Source organism: Neomonachus schauinslandi, chromosome 13, assembly GCF_002201575.2.
Source record: "Neomonachus schauinslandi chromosome 13, ASM220157v2, whole genome shotgun sequence".
In the NCBI taxonomy this organism is placed as follows: domain Eukaryota; kingdom Metazoa; phylum Chordata; class Mammalia; order Carnivora; family Phocidae; genus Neomonachus; species Neomonachus schauinslandi.
Genome location: NC_058415.1, coordinates 59959334 through 59975512, shown reverse-complemented (window position 1 = coordinate 59975512; position 16179 = coordinate 59959334). Strand labels below are relative to the sequence as shown.

The window sequence follows — 16179 nt, the reverse complement described above, 5'->3', positions numbered from 1 at the left end:
ACTGTCTGCAATGAGGCCATGGGTGGGGGCTATATTTAAAGAGGGAAGGTGAGTGGGGCATCTGGGTGGCTCAGTCAGTTGAGCGTCTGCCTTGGGCTCAGGTTGTGATCTCGGGGTTCTGGGATCAAGCCCTGCTTTGGACTCCCTGCTCAGCGGGCAATCTGCTTCTTCCTCTCCCTCTGCCCCTCCCCCTGCTTGTATTCTTTCTCTCTCTCTCTCAAATAAAGAAATAAAATATTTTTTAAAAATAAAAATAAATAAATAAATAAAGAGGGAAGGTGAGGAGGTATGGGGATGGAATTCTCCCTTTTTCGGTAACTGTGCCTGGTTGTAAGTAGCCCATTGGTTAGTTAGGGCCTATGGATATTTTGACGTGGGTCGCATGATGGGCCTGTCTTCAGCCAGGTGGTCGCTGTGGGCCCTTCTGCCTTGATCGAGTTTCCATTGCTCAAGCCTGTTGTCTAAAAGCGGCCTCTACGGTGTTTTAACGTTAAACTTACCAAGTATGATAATTTTATTGTGGTTTTATGAAGAATGTCCTTTTTCTTTAGAGATGGGCTGAAATATTTAGGAGTAATTCAACACAATGCTTCAAAATTCTGAAATGGATTAGTAAAATCAGATAAGGGTGCAGAGGTGGCAAAATGTTAACAAAGAGTCTATAAGGTTGATTGTATTATTCTTGCAATTTTTCTGTAGTTATGAAATTTTCAAAAACAAAAAGGGAAAAATTATAAATGCAGTCACTCCTCCCAACCCCCAAGAAGACAAGTAAAGAGGAAGGCCTTCAAGTTGAAAAGACCTGAGTCTACCACAACTAGCTGTGTGACCTCTGAGTTCTCATCTTCTCAGCTGGAAAATGGCAGTCACCGCCTATCGTGAGCGTTTCTGCAGGACACTGGCAGATACCATTGGTGTGATGCCCAGAACACAGTTAGTGTTCACATTTGTTCTCCCCCCCTTTCTCCTGCCTAATCTCCACTTCTCAGAACCCAGTAGATTTGCTCAGGATAAATAAGAACAACCACATGTGCTGCTGAGTGCACAATTGAGGCTACACGACGCCCTGCAGGGACACACCACAGCCAGCCTGCCTACCTGCCTGAGATGCAGGCTGGCTGACCCTCTGAACATCAGACCACAGGAACAAAAGTCAGAAATGCCGCCACCACAACTTGTTGGCTCATGCCACAGATTGGAGCTCAGAGATGAGCCAGAGCTTCTCAAAGTGGGGCCCCTGGCCCATCTCAGCCGAATCAGCTGTGGTTCATATAAAAATGCAAATTCCTGGGCCCCACCGCTAGGATCTAAGTCAGCTTCTCTGCAGTGGTGTTGGCAGTGTACATTCTAAACACTGTTTTCTAAGTGATTCTCAAGTCTGAGCACCACGACCCACACAGTGGCCATGGTGGATGTGCTACTTTACAGCAAAAGTGGTCCACTGGAGAAGTGAATTCTTGTGTTTAGAGCCTAAGTCCACAAATGGGAGCAAATGGAAATACAAATAGAATTATACATAGAGATAAAAGCGGGAAACTCGTGAAGAAAGCAACGATTCTCTCTGGGTTTTGCTAGGTCCAGACCCCAAGAATATAAATGAAATGCTGCTCCAGCCTTGGAGGTGAAGTAAACCCACAGTCCAGAGCCCCCGAATTCATCACTGTCTTAACTTTAGGACCAAAGGGATCAGAGTGGGCTCTGAGGACTGGTCAGAAGGATCTCTTTCATTCACCATGACTCAGGGAAGCTGAAAAACCAACAGTTCCCTCCTCTGCACAAGTACAATAAGCAATGATTCTACAGCATCTTGTAAACTCCAAGAACTCCAGAAATTCTAGTGACCTGGGGCTCACTTAGATTCTGCCCCCATTCTGCCAGTGCCTCTCCAAGCTGTGCCCACAGGCCTTACAGGACTCTGTCTGGGTATGATAGTTCTGTAGGATGCTACGTGGGTGAAAGAAGCTGGCACCTGGTTTCCCTGTGACCTGGTGAGGACTGGTTAGTGGATGTTTAGAGTTCAGAAGGTGGCTGGGCTCCTCTCTCTTTCAGCCCAGGAGATCAGATGTTTTGGCCTTGAAAGTTCCCCTCTGATCTGGAGAATCCTCTATTCCAAACCAGCTCCCAGCAAGCATTTACCCTCAGGGTCTGAGTTATTTTGGGAGACTTAACATCCTGCACTCAGCCCTAGGGAAGGGAAGAAATGGACAGACAATTGGGCAGTCTCCACCCCCACCCCACCCCCAAACCCAGACAGAAGACAGACGGCCATTTGCAACTTTAACTCTTTCCTGGCTTTGGCTAAGACCAATGCATCCACTCAGGAAAGCCTCAGATGACAGCATGGTGACCATTTTAATTCAAGAAAAAAATTGTAGTGGGAGAAAATTATGCATGGAAAGTGACTTTTAAAAATTGTCTTTAAATGTTACAGCCAAAGTGAGAGGATGGAAATTGCATCAAAAGAACATTTTCTGTGTATGTTCTAAATCACTTTCCCAACCATAGGGCTTAAAGTAATATTTCACCTTTTCAGGAACTCCGAAGTTTATTTTGGAGATGAGGAGAATCAGATTAAACTCCTCAGATTTACAGTTTTACACACTAGCACAAAGTCATTCACATTAGAACCCAGGTAAGTGAGATCTTGGAGGTTTCAATGTTTGCTGCCACTGAGCAAAGCCTGGGGGTGGACAGAAATGAATAATGCACAGCCCCTGCTACCTGCCCTCCAGATGTCTCTCAAGGACAAGACAGTCACATATCCTGGGTACCTGGCATCCCAGAAACAAATAAACCTGACTGTGAGACCCCCAGAGAAAACCTGGTGGTGCTAGTAGGTTTGCATTTAAGTCCTCCTCAATTGCAGAAAAATGATGCTCTGTTCTTGAACACTACTTGCCTCTTACAAAACAAAGCAAGGATAGACTCCCTTCTCCATCTCTGACACCCGCCTCCTCCAGTCTACATCAGCTCTGGCCTGCCCTGGTCCCGGTTCCTCACAGAAGCAGTGTGACTTGGCCTAACCAACCCTAGAGGTATCCCTGATTTTTCACTGCCCCCAGCCTCGTTGGGACCTGGACTGACCTAATGTACCACCCACCTGGGGTTTCTTCCTGCCACACTTTCCACTTTCCCCTTGCCCATGGGCTCCACAGCCTCTTCGGCTGGGCCTTTACGTTGCCTGACCCAGAACTTTATGCCCTCAGACACTTCTGGTCCACATCTGGCTCTTCCTGGCCTAATTTGTCCTACTGGCAATAAGCTCCAGGTGCCAATGGTAGCCTTCAAGACTGCTGTCAGACTGATAGTTGGGACTGAAAAAGTTACTGCACCCAGTAGGTTCACAACCTCCATAACTTATGCTGCAATCACCACAGGACAGGTGATTTGCATCACTGCAAAGCAATTAGCTGGAAAGCAAATTAGTTGAAAATTTTCTAAGGAAGTTTCAAACTGGATTTCAAACTTCAGCTATAGCAGAATTACCTGGAAACAGGCTTGCTGGGCCACAACCCCCAGTTTCTTTCTTTTTTTTTTTTTAAAGATTATTTATTTATTTATTTGACAGAGAGAGACACAGCGAGAGAGGGAACATAAGCAGGGGGAGTGGGAGAGGGAGAAGCAGGCTTCCCGCCGATCAGGGAGCCCGATGTGGGACTCGATCCCAAAATCCTGGGATCATGACCTGAGCCGAAGGCAGACGCTCAACGACTGAGCCACCCAGGCGCCCCAACCCCCAGTTTCTAATTCTGAAGGTCAGGCAGTCAGAATGACAATTTGTATTTCTAACAAGTTCTCAGGTGAGGCTGATGCTCTGGCCCAGGGACCTCACTTTGAGAATCTCTGCTCTAGTCCAGTGGTTTTCAAGTTTGGCTGCACATTGGACTCACCTAGGGAGATTGTTTTTCTTTAAAGATTGATCTGGGGTGCCTGGGTGGCTCAGTCAGTTAGGCATCTGCTTTAGGCTCACGTCGTGATCCTAGAGTCCTGGTATTGAGCCCCGAGTCTAGTTCCCTGCTCAGAGGGGAGTCTATGTCCCCTCTTCCTCTGCCGCTCCTGCCCTCCCCCCCCCCACTGGTGCACACGCTCTCTCTCGCTCCCTCTCTCTCAAATAAATAAATAAATAACCTTAAAAAAAAAAAAGGTTTTATTTATTTATTTACAGCGCTTGCATGAGCAGGGGAGGGGCAGAGTGAGAGGGAGGAGAGAATCCCAAGCAGACTCCCCACTGAGCGCAGAGCCTGAGGCAGGGCTCAATCTCACGACCCTGAGATCATGACCTGAGTCAGAAGCCCAACCAATTGAGCCACCCAGGCACCGCTGGGAGTTTTTTTTTATTAAAAAAAAATACAATGCCTGAATCCATCAGAAATTCTGATGTAACTGGTCTGGAATTCAGACTGGTCACTGGGTACTGTATAAGTTCTGTAGGTGATTATAATGTTCAGCCAGGGTTAAGAACATCTGCTCTTGTCCATTTCATTAGCAGAGGCTGGGTTAGGGGTTGGGAGCCTTTTTTATCTCCCACATGGACAGATAAATATAGGACACCCAGTTAAATTTGAATTTCAGATAAACAACGAATAATATTTCACTGTAAGTATGTCCCAATTATTGCATGGATGTCCTTTTTTGCTATTGTTTTGTTTTTTTCTAGATCTGGCAACCCTACCCTTAGACACTTCCATAACACAGAATGGGAAACAATGATCTGCCAGCTCCTATTTTATAAATAGTAACACCAAGTCACATAGGAAGTCAGAAGAGGGCCGGGATAAGAACTCAGGAGTCTTGACCTCAGTCCAGAGCTCTTTTCCTTCCATCACACTTAACTGTGCTAAAGACACTTGTTCCCTTTTCTTTTTTTTTTTTTTTTTTTAAAGATTTTATTTATTTATTTGAGAGAGAGAGAGCACATGAGAGGGGGGAGGGTCAGAGGAAGAAGCAGACCCCCTGCTGAGCAAGGAGCCCGATATGGGACTCGATCCCGGGACTCCAGGATCATGACCTGAGCCGAAGGCAGTCGCTTAAACGACTGAGCCACCCAGGCGCCCCACTTGTACCCTTTTCTTGTTAGGGGGTTATTGTCAGTTGCCTGGAGGTGACTTCAAAGGAGTCAGTATGATTTACACCCTCTCTGCTCCTGTGCCAATTCTCACCTCCACCCCCCTTTCTACTGTTGCAGGTATCACAGAGGTTGTCCTAGGATACGGCCATTCTCAGAGCCATATCTTAATGGCCACCTCAGGGAGGAAGTGGACTGGAAGTGGCACTGGTCAGAGACAGCTGTGAGCGAGAGCCCATAACTGGGTAACACAAGGACAGGTGGGATTTGGCACAGGCAAACTACAAGTAAAGCATGTTGGGAGAGGCCCACTTAATTCGCAGAGACACTCGGAATTAGTTGTAAATTCTCTGGGAAGAGATCAAGGCAGCGGCATAAACAGTTCAATTAAACTGTCGGCTCAATGCTCAATGTGTGGTAATGGTCAAAACACAGCCTTTAATCTAGATATAGAGGATTATCTTTGGATCCATAATGAGATTCTTAAGATTAGTTGTACCTGAGGTGGAGAGAACAGAGCTGGCTCAGTGACGCACAGACAGCCTCGAATGTCAGCATGACCAGGACTCTTGTGAAAGGGCTACCTGGATGCCACAACCTTCCTGGAACCCGCTCTGGATGCTGGGAAGACATGCATAAACCTCATTCAGCTTCCTCTGCTTAAGAGAACAGCCTGGGAACAGAACACCAGAACACATCTGCTTCAAAAACTCAGCAAGTCTGCGATGTTCCCACCTCCAGACCAAAGTTAATAGCCACTAGCACCAGGTCCAAGGCAGAGATGCCAAGCTTTAGCCCTCTGCCATTCTGCCCTCCATGATTAACCATTCACGTTCACTTGTTCATTTGACAAATACTTACCGTGTGCCTACTAGGTGTCAGGCAGTGTGCTGAACACTGGAGATATACAGTGAACAAAAGCAAAGATCTCTTTCCCATTGTGGGGCAAGACAATAAACAAGAAAAATAAGTAAAATATGCTGTGCATGAAATGGGTCTGGGTAACATTCAGAAAAATAAAGCTGGGAAGGATAGAAAGTGTTGAGTGGGAACAACAATCCTAGATATGGTGCTCAGGGGAGGCCTCACTAAGCATGTAACATTTAAATACAGACCTGGGGCACCTAGGTGGCTCAGTCGGTTCAATGTCTGACTTCAGATCAGGTCATGATCTCAGGGTCCTGGGATCGAGCCCACGTAGGGTTCCCTGCTCAGGGGGGAGTCTGCTTGTCCCTTTCCCTCTCCCTCTGCCCCTCCCCCTGTGTAAAATCTTAAAAAAAAAATAAATGAATAAATACAGACCTGAAGGGAGTGAAGGATGAGCCATGGGGACAGCTGAGGGAAAGCATTCCAGGCAGAGGAAATACAGTGCAAAGGCTCCAAGGCGAGAGTGTTCAAGGAATACCAGGAAGAGGCAGCCTGGCTAGAGCAGGAGAGAGGACGATACAAAATGAAGTTAGGAATTTGAGGGGACTAGGTCATATAAGGCCTTGTGGGCCTCTATAAGAATTTTGGCATTTATTATTAAGGACATGGGGATTTAATGGAAGATTTGAGCAGAAGAGGGACATAATCAGATTGAGTTTTGTTTTTTTTTTTAAAGATTTTATTTATTTATTTGAGAGAGAATGAGAGACAGCATGAGAGGGAAGAAGGTCAGAGGGAGAAGCAGACCCCCTGCTGAGCAGGGAGCCTGATGTGGGACTTGATCCCAGGACTCCAGGATCATGACCTGAGCCGAAGGCAGTCGCTTAACCAACTGAGCCACCCAGGCGCCCTCAGATTGAGTTTTAATAGGATCACTGGCTGTGTTGAGACAGAAGCAGGAAAATGGGTAACAGATGCCTGTGATGATCCAGGCAAGAGATGAAGGAGTGTTGGGCTGGCGTGGAAGCAGTGGAGGTGGTGAGAAGTGGTAAGATTTTGCTTATTCCTTGCTGAAGGGTTGGATGGAGCAGGAATGAAAGAAGGATGTCAAGGATGACTGAGAGTTTTGCCTCAGATCTTCTTAGAGCACTAAGGACTCCCAAATCTATGATTCCAGTCCAGATTCCTGCCCTGGGGCCCAGCACACAGCAGGAGACTGACATTACCATTTGATGACCTGAACTGAAAGAAGTAGAGGAGTCTGTTGTTTCTCCAGGCCTCTATCAATGACATAGCCTACCTCCAGATACTGGAAGGAGGATGCAGGAAAAAGAGCTGTCATGTCCCCACCTTGGTCTAAAGTGAGAAGTTGAGACAGGGCAGAAACAGAAACAGGGCCATATGGAACCCTTCCAATAAGAAAATCAGGGACAAGTGCCGGGGCAACAGGGGGGTGTGGAGCTAAAAGTAAAAAATGGCAGTGATGGGCATAATGTTGGATTTGTGGTATCAAGAGACCGGGTACCAATCCCAGCTGTGCCTCTTGATTTAATCTCTTCCTTTCAGTCATCCATTTTCCCTCTGTGAAGTGGGGTGACTGGCTCTGTGAAAGGACAGTCTGTTCAGCTCTGACTGCCTGTAGTGCTCTGATCCTTTCCCTACAAGTTCCTGTCTTCTTCAACCATTTGACATACTACTTTTCCAATATTGTCTTTAGGAAACTTTTCTGTTTCCTTTCAGAATGATTATTTCTGAATCTGTCTTGTAAGGTGTGTCTCCACTAGCTCCCAGAGGAAAACACCTGTGTGTTTTTGCCTGCTTGAAGTAAATACTACCTTAGTCCAGTTACCCCATCTGTAAACTGGGAATAACACCAACTTGCAGGGCTGATGAGTAGGGTTAATAATATACGGAATGTGTTGGGGTTGAGCAGACACACAAGTGCTCTGGAAGTTCTTGGCATAATACTATAGCATTACAGTAATTTTGGCTTGCAAATTATACCCCAGCAGAGGCATCACATGGAAAAGTGGGTCTAACCCCATGGTCTGCTGAAAGTGAAATGGAAAAAATAAGTTGTGAAATATAACTTCTCTTCCTAAACCTTTGGAAAAGGCAGAGATAATTCTTCCATGTGCAACCCACATGCAGGGAACAAGCTTCCAGACCCCTGAGAGGACTTTCTTGTCCTGAGTGGCCTGGCCTGTGGCCAGTGTCTAGCTGCTCCTCCTTACTGGGCCTACAAGCAGAAATGGGAAGAGAGGGAGCCAGAGAGGATTTGAGGTTGGTTGAGAAATAGGGCTTACAATGAGGATGTACTTGCCTTTTGGGTTTTCTTCTATTTGGGCCTCCCTTACTTGCAGAATAATTGTTTATACAGCAGAGGAGTGATTTAAAGGGTAATTTGAGATATTTAAGTTTAAGGTTACCCAAAATAAACACCTTAGGCCCAAGTCAATTTCTGGTTCTTCCACCATTCCCCAGACACATCACTCACACTCACACGCACACACCCTAGATTATTTCCTGAGAAATGCCAGGTACGTAGATCTCAGGCAATGAAGGGGCTGCGTAGATGGTGTCTGTGACTGTGGGAGTTATAATGATGGGTTTAAAAAACTTAACTTGCTCATAGAGGATGACAGTCCTGTCTGACCAAAGAGGGAAAGAGCAAATGGCTTGATCCTAAAAGGACAATTTGCAGTCAATTCCATTACATCAGTGTGTGCGGCTGAGTGGACGGAGCACAACCTTCAGAGGAAGACCCAAGTTGTAGTCTGGGTTCTGCCCCTTCCCCACTGTGGCCTCAGGCACTTCTTGTCTGGCTCTCAGACTGAGAATGTGACCTCCACCACCAGCGAGGCTAGGGCTGTGTCCCCTCCAAGAGAGCCTCTGGCCTTCTGCCTGCCCTAACAGGTCCCACTTTTCCTACGGGGATACAGAAAAAGACTCCCGCCAAAGCCCATCTCTTAAGACACAGGTAGCAAGTGGAGATAATAAAGGACGCGGGCTATCGTCCTAATAAGTCAGCCTTCCTAGAGAATTCCTGCGACTTCGGGTCTCAGTTCTCACACCTTAGGGTAAAGCATATTCTGGGGTTTGGCGGCCAAACTCAAAGGAGGACCGGCTCTAGTGGCAGTTACCTCTTTTCCAGGCAGCTCTTCCGGCTCCACCGGGAGCCTTGCGCCTCCCAGGAAAAGCTTCACTGGGTAAGCTGCGCCCCTGCCTCGGTCTCAGTTTCCTCAGCTTTGGTTAATAATCAAAGCACGATCTTAAATTGCAAAGTAGAGACTGGTGGAAATGACATCATTTCGGCTCCACCTGACCGGGAAGTGGCAGCCCGGCCCACCTGGGTGGCCGGCCCTCCTTTGGGCCTCAGGTCGGCGGTGCGCGGGGTTAAAGCCCCGACTTCCTCAGAGGTGAGAAGGTGAGCCAACGTCCTGCCTCCTCTCAGCCGGGCGCTGAGACTGGTGCCCGGCCGGCCCGCCGCCCCTCCAGGCCGCTTCCGTCATCCGGACTGCTAACACGCTCATTAGCATAGAGACTCCTACGAAGATCAGGCACGCGGGGGTGAACCGGAGTCTCCGTCCCTTCAAGAGGGGGATAAGGCACCCTGTCCCGGAGGGGCCCCAGGGCCGCACTTTATTCGCGCGAGTCACACTGTAAACTAGAAATGTCCCGGGATAATTCACCCCCGCGCCCCGCCCCCAACAGTGGGTCCCTGAAGTGCACAGCGCGCGGGCACCAGGAGATGCGCACGGGTCTGGCCTCTGCGCGCGGCGGGCTCACGCTGGCAACCTCACGCCCCAGGCGCCGGCGGGCTGCGAGCGAGGCGGGGCCAGGAGGGCCGCCGGACCCCGGTGCCCTCAGGCGCCACCCCGGGGCTGGCGCCGAGGTGGCCGCGGGTGGTGGCGCGTGCTGAGATGGAGAGTTGCGCCAGCTGAAGACCCAGGCACGAGGAGGGCGGGGCTTAGGCCGCGATCTGGCGGCCGGGCTCGTGGGGGGCGGGGCGGGGCCTGCGGGGGCGGGCTGGGGGCGGGGCCCGCGCGCGAGCCCAGGGAGGGCGGGGCCGCGGCGCGGGGCGGGTTCTGGCGGCCCGGGTGTCACACACGCGGCGGTTCGGGAGGCGGCGGCAGCGGCAGCGGCAGCGGCAGGCGCCGCCGGGACGGGCACGGGCGCGCGGCTCGGGGGGGCGCCGGCTGCCTCCCTCCGTCGCTCGCTCGCTCTCCCTCCTGCTTGCTCGCCGGCTGCGGGGCCGGGCTCTCTCCCAGCGCTCTCGGGAAGGAAGAAGGGGGGCCAAAGACGCCGACAAGTTCCCGCAGCAGCCGCAGATCCCGGCCCAGGCGGAGGCTGCGGCTCAGACGGGGCAGGAGAGCGCTCCGCGGCGGAGCGCACGGCCAGAGCGTCCCAGGCGGGGGGCGCCCGGGCCTTTCGCTCTCCGCGGGGCCGCGGTCCGGGATCCCATGAGACGCGCCCGTGAGGGGCGAGAGATCCGAAGCCCGGGCGGCGAGAGGCAGAGGCGGAGGGCGGTGCTGCAGCTGCTGGAAGCCGGGATCGGCCGGCAGGAGGCGGCGGAGAGAACTTGAACTTGGCGTCGAGAGCGGGCGCCCCGGACGCCCCCCGCCGGGGCCGGGGCGCCGAGAGACCTGGGCCGCAGCGCTGCTCCCCGAATGGCCGCGGCGGCGGACCGGGCTTCCGCGCCGCGGCCCTAGGCGGCCTCTCGCCATGGCCAAGTGGCTGAACAAGTACTTCAGCTTGGGCAACAGCAAGACCAAGAGCCCCCCGCAGCCGCCGCGGCCGGACTACCGCGAGCAGCGGCGCCGGGGCGAGCGGCCCTCGCAGCCCCCCCAGGCTGTGCCGCAGGCCCCGGCGGGCGCCTCGGCGTCCTGCGGTCCGGCTGCCGCCTCCTGCTTCTCAACCTCGTCGGGATCGCTGCCCGACGACAGCGGCAGCACCAGCGACCTCATCCGCGCCTACCGCGCACAGAAGGAGCGCGACTTTGAGGACCCCTACAACGGGCCCGGTTCGTCGTTGCGCAAACTGCGCGCCATGTGCCGCCTGGACTACTGCGGCGGCGGCGGGGAGCCGGGCGGGGGCCAGCGCGCCTTCTCAGCCTCGTCCGCGTCGGGCGCCGCCGGCTGCTGCTGCGCCTCCTCCGGTGCAGGCGCCGCCGCGTCCTCGTCGTCGTCCTCCGGCTCCCCGCACCTCTACCGCAGCAGCAGCGAGCGGCGGCCAGCCACCCCGGCCGAGGTGCGCTACATCTCCCCGAAGCACCGCCTTATCAAGGTGGAGAGCGCCGCGGGCGGTGCGGGAGACCTCCCGGGGGGTGCCTGCTCGGGCGGCCGCACCTGGAGCCCGACGGCCTGCGGTGGCAAGAAACTGCTCAACAAGTGTGCCGCCTCGGCCGCGGAGGAGAGCGGGGCCGGCAAAAAGGACAAGGTAAGGCACCCCTTGTTCTCACCCCAGGTTCCTGAGCCACTGTGCTCACGGGGAGACTGAGGCAACGCTCTGGTTTCTTCATTAGCTTCGGGCTAGGACCCTGGGGTAAGGGCTCCCACGCTGCTTCCCAGTTCTTCCCTCTCGCACGCTCTTTCCTCTGGATCCTCGGCCTCTGACACAGACTCTTTTACCTGCTGCTCCTAAAACGTCCTTTCTCTGAGCCCACAGCCAGGTGCCTCCTTCGGAAGTAACCTGACGAGAGCGTCCTACCAACCTTGTCCAAGAAAGACCCAGCCAGCCCTTCCGTCCCCCAAGACCTAAAGTCTGAAAGTCAGAGCTGGCAGGGATTTAGAGGAGCGTGTTTTGTTTTTTGTTTTCTCCCTCCCACCGTGCTATAGATGGGAAACTGAGGTCCAGAGCTGGGAAGGGACTCGCCCGATATTACACAGCATTCTCAGTGGCAGATCCGGACCGGCTGTCTTTAAAAGTATATATGTAAATCCCTCTAAAAGCCCTGCCCTGCCCCACCCCTCGCGCCAGGTTTCCAAATCCGAGCGGCCTTTTGTACTGGAGCTGCCCTGGGAACCCCCACGCATGCTTTTCCGGTTGAAATACGCTGCCTCCAGGAGCTTTACACTTCGAGAAGTCAGTTCCTACCGCCGCGCGCACAAGGGGGTCCGCCAGTCCATCAGCTGGAAGGAGACTCACCCTTCCAATCCTCACCTCTTCCTGATCCCACCCCCCACCCCATACAGTCCCAGGAATGAGGGGGACCACTTAGTGACAACCCCCCCTAACATATTAGGCCATTTTGATCCCCCTCTTTGAAGCACACCAATTACAGCTAGACTGGACCCCTCTCTTCCCCCTTCACACTCCTGTTGCACCCTCCCTTCCCCCATAAAATAATACTTGTTCTGTCTACTTATGGTGGAAGGCAGTGTTTTGATTACATCTGAGGCCCAGCGCCCTGTCAGGCTCATGTCCCTCTTGTTCTCCCCATCACCCCCACCTTTTCCCAAAGGTAAACTTTTGCCCAGGCATGGGCTGGGGAAGACTGAGAGTCTGAGCTCCCTTTAGGACTGGATGTCCAGACAGGAGACAGACAGGCTCCTACCTGCCAGCTGGTGCTTGGAAAGGGATGTTTTATTTTCTAGGCAGGAGAAGTAAGGGGATGCCCTTCTTTTTAATTTTTCTGCCTGGATTTTTCTCTCTGAGGTCCCACCCAAGAGTATCCCCTCCTCTCTGGATCTGCTAAAGGCAAGGTGGGCGGTCCCTGGAGCCAGTTTGGGGGCACACTTTGGAAGCATGGACTCAGGGCTTCCTACAAGAACCTGGGAGCCAGGTGGCCACCCAGGTGCTTGCTGCCTTGGAGGAGGGGGATATTTCTCTGGGAGCCCCCAGGATCAAGGGCTTGTGGTTGATCTGTGAGGGAAACAACAAAGAGGCTCCTTGCTGCCTTATATGTGGCTCAGGTTTGGCTAGGGGCTGGCTTGGGAGAATCTGAAGTTCCTGCGTATGGTTGGTTTGAGCAAGGCCCTGCCTCTGAAGATGGAGAGATTCCCAGCAAATGGTGCTAGACTCCTGGGCCCCCCTTGTTACTCCACAGCTACCTTCCTGGTGGGCAAATCTTTCCCTCCCACTGCTTTGTAAAGTTTTCTTTTCTGGCTTTCAAAACTTTAGTAGACTTTTTTTTTTTTTTCCCCAATTACAATTAAGAGTATTTCAAATACTGAGGAATAAAATGTCTTATAGCTAGAATGTCAAGTGTATTTGAGAGTTGGCTTTGTTCACCATCAAGTTTGTTTTTTTAAGATTTTATTTTTAAATAATCTCTACACCCAGTGTGGGGCTCAAACCTACAACCCCAAGATCAAGAGTTGCATGCTCCACTGACTTAGCCACCCAGGCGCCTCTCACCGTCAAGTATTTTTTATGGGTCTTTCCTGTGCCCTCCCCTGCTGGGTGCTGGAGCAGTCCCTCCTGAATTTTGTGGCCCAGTCTGCAGTGTGGATGATGAGTGCTGTGATGGGGGTGCTGTTACAGGAGGGCTGAGGTGGGGGTGGTCAGGGAGGGCTATTATTGTGGGGGAGGGGCAGTGACTGTGGTTGGCTCCCGAAAGAAAGCCTGGCACTTGAGGGGATGCAGATAAAGTGCCTGTGGCTGGCATTGAGAGGTTAGAGTTTTGCAGGACCCCAGGGGAACAGCAGGGCCCAGGTTAGGGAGGACCTTATAAGCTAAGCACAGTGAGAGCAAATGAAGGGATTTATTGGGGGGGGGGGTTTGTTTTTTTGTTTTTTATCTCTCTTGGCTGCATTTCACTTACTGGGTTGTGACTTTGAGCCCTTTGATATTTTGAGAAATTGTTCTGATCCAGAGACAGGAGTTTTAGCTACCAGATGTTCTTTCTAAAGAGGAAGAGGGGAGGCAGCCACAGAGGGTCACACTGTGCAGTGGTTCTCAAACCATAACTTGGAGGGCTCTTTAAAACCGATTCATCAAGCCTGCTGTGGGTCCTGAAAATGTGCATTTCTAACAAGTTCCTAGGTGATCTTTTGCTGCTGATTCTGCTATCACACTTTTGAGGGCCATTATGTAAGTGACTTCTCCTTAACCCTTCCCCTGGGTCTTCTGGTTGGAACTGCTTTGGGATGCAGAGACTCTAGATCCTCTCCTCTCTGCCCTGTGTGGGGCTCTCTCCTCATCTGGGGCCAACACCCACCCCCCATTCCTGGTCAGGCAGTCTGAATGCAGCCTGGTTTTCACATTATTTTCAGCCAGACAGCTTTTGGAAGGCCAGGCATACTGTATAGATCCAGGCCTGAACACCTCGGAGCCTTCCTTCTACCACTCACCCATGGATCCAGGAAAACCCACTTCTAGTACCCCGCTTAATCTCAGGCCCAGCTTCCTTTTGTCAATTGTCAGAGATAAGACAAGAACCCATAAGGCTGATGAATGCCTCCACCACACTCCCACTCTATGTGCCAGGCCTTGTGTTTGTTTTTAACATCAGGCCTGAGTTGGGAGTTACTGTGGTGTGGGGTAGAAGCTGTTGGTACACAGATCGTCTTTTCACTGCCTCCAGTGCCACCTCCCACTGTGGTTTATCTTTGGGGGCCCTGCCTCGTGCCTCCCTATGTCACACTGAGGCATCATTTTATTCTCCCAGTGAGTTCTCTGGCGCACCCCCTCCTCCCGAGCATCCAGTCTTGGGCATTATCCCTTTCAGAATTATGTGAAAGAGGGGGAAGGAATGAAGGCTGCAGAAGACTAGTCAGTAATCTCTGGCCTAAGTCTCTGGAGGAGATTGTCACACACTATCTTCATCATTTGTTTCCCCGGGGTTTTGTCTTGGGGAATTTTGTGAGGTCTTTACCTAGGAGGCAGCTTTGAGCTGGATCTAGAGATGGAAATGGAATTTCAGTGCCGGGGAAGGGGCCGCTACAGCCTGCAGCAGCACTTCTGTGTCAGGGCTCTGTGTACATGTGCGGATGTAAGTTTGTGTGCATGTACATGTGTGGGTATGTATGTGTGTACGTGTACATACAGAACTTCAGTATGGAGTGTGTTCTTGGAAACCAGAGCTTTCTTGCAGTAGGCCTCCATTGGGGAATGAAAGATGACATCAAATAGGTGGGGGGCTGAGTTTGGACCCCACAGGGAGTCCTTGGAACTGGTGAGCCGAGAAAGGGACGGACTCAGCCATGATTGAGCTGCCACAATGGGGGGTGGGGGATGGGGTCAGTGTTAGGGGACAATTAGAGTCCAGGTGAGAGACTGTGAGGACCTGAGCTCCCAGGAAGAGAGAACAAAACTAGTCAGTAGAAATAGCATTCCTTAGGGTTGTCTTTATAAAAAGTAACCATGACAGAAGAAGCCAGTAACTTACTTGGTTGGTCTCCCTTTGTGCAGCCGAACAGGTCTCATCCGGTTACGTTTTCTGCTGAAGTCTTGTTTCTTTTATCATAATTAAGTAAATGTTTCCACCACAACTGAGAAAGTCAAGATGCATGATGACATCAGTTTCCCAAGTTTTAAATACATGCTAATGTGTACCAACACTTTATATTTTGTCAGCATCCACAGGGTTGAGTTAAATAACATGTTTCCTAAAGAATAATATCATGTCTAACCTTTTTTTTTTTTTTTTTTTTTTTAAACATTCAGCAAACAGTTTCTGAGCAGCCTGCTAGACAGGGGATATTCAGAGAATAAATGGTGGCCAGCTTCAGCTTTCCAAGAAGGAAGATTCTCTTTTGCAGTTGAACACTAGCTTCTCAAGGTCTAGTCTGGGAGACAGATAACTGCCAAGGAGACCTAAGGAATGCCAGAACAGAAGTGTGTGCAAGGGGCTGGTAAGGCCTCAACTCTGGGAAGTCCAAGAGAGCTTTCAGGAGGAGGCAGCATTTGAGCTGACTCTGGAAGGATGAGTGGGAATTTCCTAGGCAGGGATGAGGGGGGAGGGCTGTCCATGCAGAAGGGATAGAACAGCTTGTGCCAGGGCCTGGAGGCTTGGGAGGGAATGGCTGGAGGCTCAGCAGAGTAGGTGTGGTGGGGGCATTACAGAGGGAGGTTGGAGTCAGAAAGGGAAGAGAGTGTCTTATGTGCCTTGCTGGGGAGTTGTAACTGGTCTTTTGGGCCTTTTCACATGCAATCATTGATGTATGGCTTGATTGAAGCCCGAGTCAAACATGAGTTGTCAATTTCCATTTGGTTAATGGGCATATTCTCCAGTTCTTAGAAAGTAATTGATGGATGGGCGCCTGGGTGGCTCAGTTGGTTAAGCGACTGCCTTTGGCTCAGGT

General features: G+C 51.3%; 2 protein-coding genes across 3 annotated transcripts in view; both read left to right on the top strand.

Moving 5' to 3' along the window:
- Positions 1-7424: 7424 nt before the first annotated feature.
- LOC110581727 lies at positions 7425-10518 on the top strand. The gene is made up of 3 exons (XM_021691632.2): positions 7425-7453; positions 9087-9141; positions 9991-10518. The coding sequence occupies exons 1-3, from the start codon at positions 7425-7427 to the stop codon at positions 10516-10518; spliced, it is 612 nt and encodes a 203-aa protein (XP_021547307.1).
- Positions 10465-16179, top strand: part of SHB (SH2 domain containing adaptor protein B) — a 133928-nt gene continuing 128213 nt past the window's right edge. Inside the window, exons 1-2 of one of the 2 annotated variants that reach the window (XM_021691447.2) lie at positions 10582-10965; positions 11034-11371. In XM_021691447.2, the coding sequence (XP_021547122.1) occupies positions 10658-10965; positions 11034-11371 (646 nt within the window). In that variant the 5' untranslated portion in view covers positions 10582-10657. Of the gene's footprint in view, positions 11372-16179 lie in introns of both variants that reach the window. The other variant, XM_021691446.2, reaches the window with a different exon arrangement.